Source organism: Corapipo altera, unplaced genomic scaffold, assembly GCF_003945725.1.
Source record: "Corapipo altera isolate COAL_440 unplaced genomic scaffold, ASM394572v1 70, whole genome shotgun sequence".
Taxonomy (NCBI): Eukaryota; Metazoa; Chordata; class Aves; order Passeriformes; family Pipridae; genus Corapipo; species Corapipo altera.
This window is the reverse complement of record NW_020884911.1, coordinates 3,332,118-3,336,448: the sequence shown is the minus strand read 5'-3', so window position 1 is coordinate 3,336,448 and position 4,331 is coordinate 3,332,118. Positions and strand designations below refer to the sequence as shown.

The following is a 4,331-nucleotide window of genomic DNA, read 5'->3' as shown; positions in this document are numbered from 1 at the left end:
AACAGGGACTCCACGCATTCGAAGCACTTAGTTCTTTTAAAGCAGAGTAAACAGACATGTACTAATCAAATACATTAATTAACACGAGGAGAGAGCTCCCTGAATTGTTATTTTATTTGCTTAATGTGCATGGTACTTGTGCATATTGAAAGGTGAACAGCAGAGATGTCCCCAAGCACTTTCCCAAGCCCTTGAGAGGCAGCAACATTCCACAGAAGCTTCTACTCCCAATCCTTCATTTTTATGTTCTCAATGCAAGGTTACAGCAGTGCTATAAATGTGAGCTGACACTCTTCATTATGTTTGCAAGGAAGTCAAAACCACTGGCTTGTTTTCTTTCAGCTTTGCTGAATCACAAGGGCAGAAGACATTTTCCTCTCTCAGCAACGGAAAAGTCAAAATTATTGCTAAAAAACCCGAGCATTTCACCGGGAAATTCAGCAATCCAGAAAGAGGAGAGTATGGAAGTACAAGGTTCTTCCAACTCTATTCCAACCAGAGAAAGAAAAATCCAAATCTTGCAGGATCAAGCAAGAGGCAACTGAACTCTTAACTACCTAGCAGAGGTCTGGAACTCCTACTTCCTTACAATTGCAGCAAACAGCATAGAAAGTTATGAGGTTTGCAAGTTAGGATACTAAAAACCTACATGAGGTTAGTGGGTATTGGCAGCCTTTCATCAAAGTTCTAGCTATGTAATTTGAAATTATTCTTTTTTTTATTCCACTTTTTAAATTTTTCATTTCCAGGAATTTTTATTCTTATTCTGTATCAGTTCTAATGAAGTAAAATGCAGAATACAGTTTTTAATTTACTGCTCATTTAACATATTCGATTCTTTAGGTATAAATCAGTTGAGGAACCAAAAACCCCTTAACTTCAATTTCCCTCCCTCCCCCTCCCCCCCAAAATATTTTGATTTCCATAAAGCATTTCTTAAAGAAAACAAGTTCTCTTATTAGTGAACTCACCTCTTTGGATGTATATCCTGGGACCAGCCTTGCCACACTGTCCCAGTTGATGGGCTGAGGAACCCCAATGAGGGAACACAGGATCACATCCAAAACCATTTGGTTGTTGTCATAGGGGAAGTTATTGTTTTCTGACAATCCACGACTCATCTTTGGCTACTTAAGCCTACAAGAGAAAGACTTATTAGCAAGTCTCACTGCATGGTTTGCTAAAGCTTGGTCTGTGTTACCTGCAGCACTTCAAAAATTCCTGTGGGAAGTGTTTACAGTCAAGTACTGAGGCTTCAGTTGACAAAACTGGTGTATTCTCAGAACCCTGAGGGAGAAGCAGACGTGAAAAACACTCCAATCCCAACCCAAGAGCAGCAGGAATGACCTGCCTTTCCTTTGAGTTTTCTGTTTCCAGGTGGGATTCACACCACTGAGCCCTCCAATACAACAGAGAGGCCTCCCAAAATCTCAGAGGCAGCCTAAGATATATTTAAAATTTCATCACGTTCAAATACAGTTCTCTCTCTTTCCTAAATCTTCAGCTTCTCCTTTTGCTCTCAGCTTTGCTCTTCTCTTGCTCTGCCCATTTCTGCAGCACATCTGACTGCAGTTATGTAGGACCCAACCCAGGGCACCCAGCTGAGGGCCACCAATAACACTCTGGAGCCAGGAAACACAACACTTGGATATCATTCAACTCTCATCCCGAAGACCTGGCTTTTGAGTTGTCCTAAGGCACTCCTAACCCCTGATTAGCTGGGATTATCAGTTCCAAAAAACCCTTATTCCCTTCAGCTTCAAGCTGAACACCAGAACAAAGCAGATATGGACAGTATTAAACATCCTAAAAAAAATCAGCTCTGCTATTTTGAAAAAAAAAAAAAAAAAGGATATTTAGAGGTTTTTTTTCTTTATCCAAATAGCAACAGTAAAACACAGTAAAAGCTCAAATTACTGTGCTGGGAGAGAACTGCAGGCATTGACCAAGAGTTTCATGTTCAAGGATCAGCCAAAGATCTTAGTAAGGATTCATACCTGGAAAGCCATTTTCTAAAGTACCTTAAACAGATCACATAAATAACAGAACTCAAAAGCCACACACAGATTTTTGACTGACAAAGCAAGTATTATAGAGAATTGGAGAGAAAATACACTGTGATAGTGGATTTAAGGGATCACTTGTTACTAAAAGTACACTACACGTAGATGTTTCCTTTGCATCACCCACTTTCTAAAAGAAAAGATGTTTAAAACACACAAAATAGCCCTGATTTTGTTTCTGCCCCTAGAAGCTCTTCCAGCACTTCTTTTTTTGTTGTTTGTTTTGTTGGTAGAAACAGAAATCACAATAGCAGGTGTAAGCTTTCATCCTCTAAAAAGAGCAGCTGAATTAAATCAGAAAGAAAAAACCCAGAAACCACCGAGAGAATTCTTAGGTTTCCTACAGGAAAAAAAAAAAATAGAGACATGAAACAGAAGACAATTTGACACAACAATTCTAACTCAATGAAATCTGCTGCAAAACACACCACATAGCCAGTTTTAAAGGACAAAACTCCTTCACAGGCTACATGAGCCCAAACTTTCCAATCAAGACACCACTCTGAGACAAAGGCAGATCATTCCCTGCAGTCACTGTGCCCTGATCCCTCACCCTGATGCACTTTCCAAGTGGTGTCACTGTGGTGATTCTGTGGTGGAGGCTTCTCACCATCAGTGTGCAGACACACGTCAGCACCTATTATATTTAAGCCATGGAATACCTCCCATATCTGCTGTTAGGAGAAGAAATAACCGGGTCAGGACAGGGCAGCACCAGTAGCAAACCTCCATGGTTATAAAATACAAAGCTGACTTCTCGTGCTACTTCACACAGCTGGTTTAAAAATATGTTTGGATGAGATAAGTCAATGCTGGAGCATTCTAATCCCCTGGTCTCGCACCGTAAAATAAGCTTAATGCGAGTAAAATTACCAGCAACGTCAATAATCCATGAATCACCACTCTGAGGACTAGTTCTATGGGATGATTACACTGGGAAAGGAAAGAAAGAAAGAAAAAAAAGCAGTTATTTTCCAACAGTTTTGAGTCTATAATTCACAGGGAAAAATTTTGAGTGCTTCACTGGTAACAAGCTTCCTCCACATCAGACCTGTGAGCATGAAGCAACCCGGGCATGAAGGGATGACAGGTGCCCTAAAACGTGGTGACACCTTCACAGAGAATCAACTCTTGGTCCCTCATATATTTTTATTTTATTTGCTTATTCTGCACATTAAAACACAGTTTTGTATATGCCTATTACTGCAAAGACAAATGAAAGAAGAGACTTAACTGCAAGCGTACAGAAGTTAAATATTTTTATTCGTGTTCTGGGAAGGGCACAGGACTCCTCTCTGCGGCTTTATACTTGATATTTAACATTTGCCTTTTTGGCCTTCAGGAAATCCTGTTGTAGATGCAGTTAAAGACACACGCAGGGTGCTGCCTCATGCAAGAACTGTAAGAGCAGCAGCAAAAATAAATCGTATTGTTACGAGAGAAATCAACTTCTGAAGATTCTCTCCGTTCTATTAATGCAAGGAAAGCTCAAGTTAACCCTTTCCTCAGCTGTGGAAGTGGGAGGAAAAACAGCTGCAGAATTATTTAACTCTGATCAACTCATTTCAGATGCACAGGACAGAAAGATACACGAGAACGGGAATTTCTGTTAATACTCGGAATTCTAAATAAAGCGGTGCAAAGGTTTCCTAAGAGTTAATTCATTATGCAGGAAGTTGCTTTGCATTACGGAAACGCACCGTCCCATGTAAGACCGACTTTTTTGAAAAAAAATTATTACTATTTAAAGCAAATAATTAACGTAAAAATGAAGAACTACTCCTCCTGTAAGAATAACCTGGGGGAAGGTGAAGATGGTGGGACGGGCACGAGGTTCCATCCACAGCCCCGAAACGCAGCGAAGTGATGCTGCAGAATGAGGAACAACAGCAACTTTGCAGCTCGCCGAAATTAAAAACCGGAAGGTATTCAAACGAAAACAATAAAAGCCGGTCCCGGGGTCTAGACCCTACAAGTGCAGCAGCCTCCTCGTGCGACGCCCTCAGAGCGGGGACCCCCGACAGCCCCCGCCCCGGGGCGCTCTCCCGGGTTTACCTGGCGGCTCCCAGGCGCGGGGTTGGCGGGACGGGACGGGACGCGGCTCCTCCTCAGGCCGTGATGGGGCGGCGGCTCCGCGGGGGAACGCGGGGGAACGCGTGGGACCCGCGGGCTGCCGGTGCGGACCCGCCGCGCCCTCGCCCGCCGGCACCGCCCTCACGGGGAGGGCGGGAGCGCCGTGAGGGGCGGGGGGGTGGGGGGGCGGTGCCC

At 43.2% G+C, this 4,331-nt stretch overlaps 1 protein-coding gene across 3 annotated transcripts in view; it reads right to left on the bottom strand.

The window, feature by feature from the left end:
• Positions 1-4,246, bottom strand: part of KIAA1841 (KIAA1841 ortholog) — a 22,314-nt gene extending 18,068 nt beyond the window's left edge. Inside the window, exons 1-2 of one of the 3 annotated variants that reach the window (XM_027653728.1) lie at positions 4,119-4,246; positions 972-1,137 (exon numbers count right to left, since the gene is read on the bottom strand). In XM_027653728.1, coding sequence (XP_027509529.1) covers positions 972-1,121 — 150 coding nt within the window. In that variant the 5' untranslated portion in view covers positions 1,122-1,137; positions 4,119-4,246. Of the gene's footprint in view, positions 1-971; positions 1,138-4,118 lie in introns of those variants that run through there. The other 2 variants (XM_027653730.1, XM_027653729.1) reach the window with 2 other exon arrangements.
• Between the last annotated feature and the right edge of the window lie 85 nt (positions 4,247-4,331).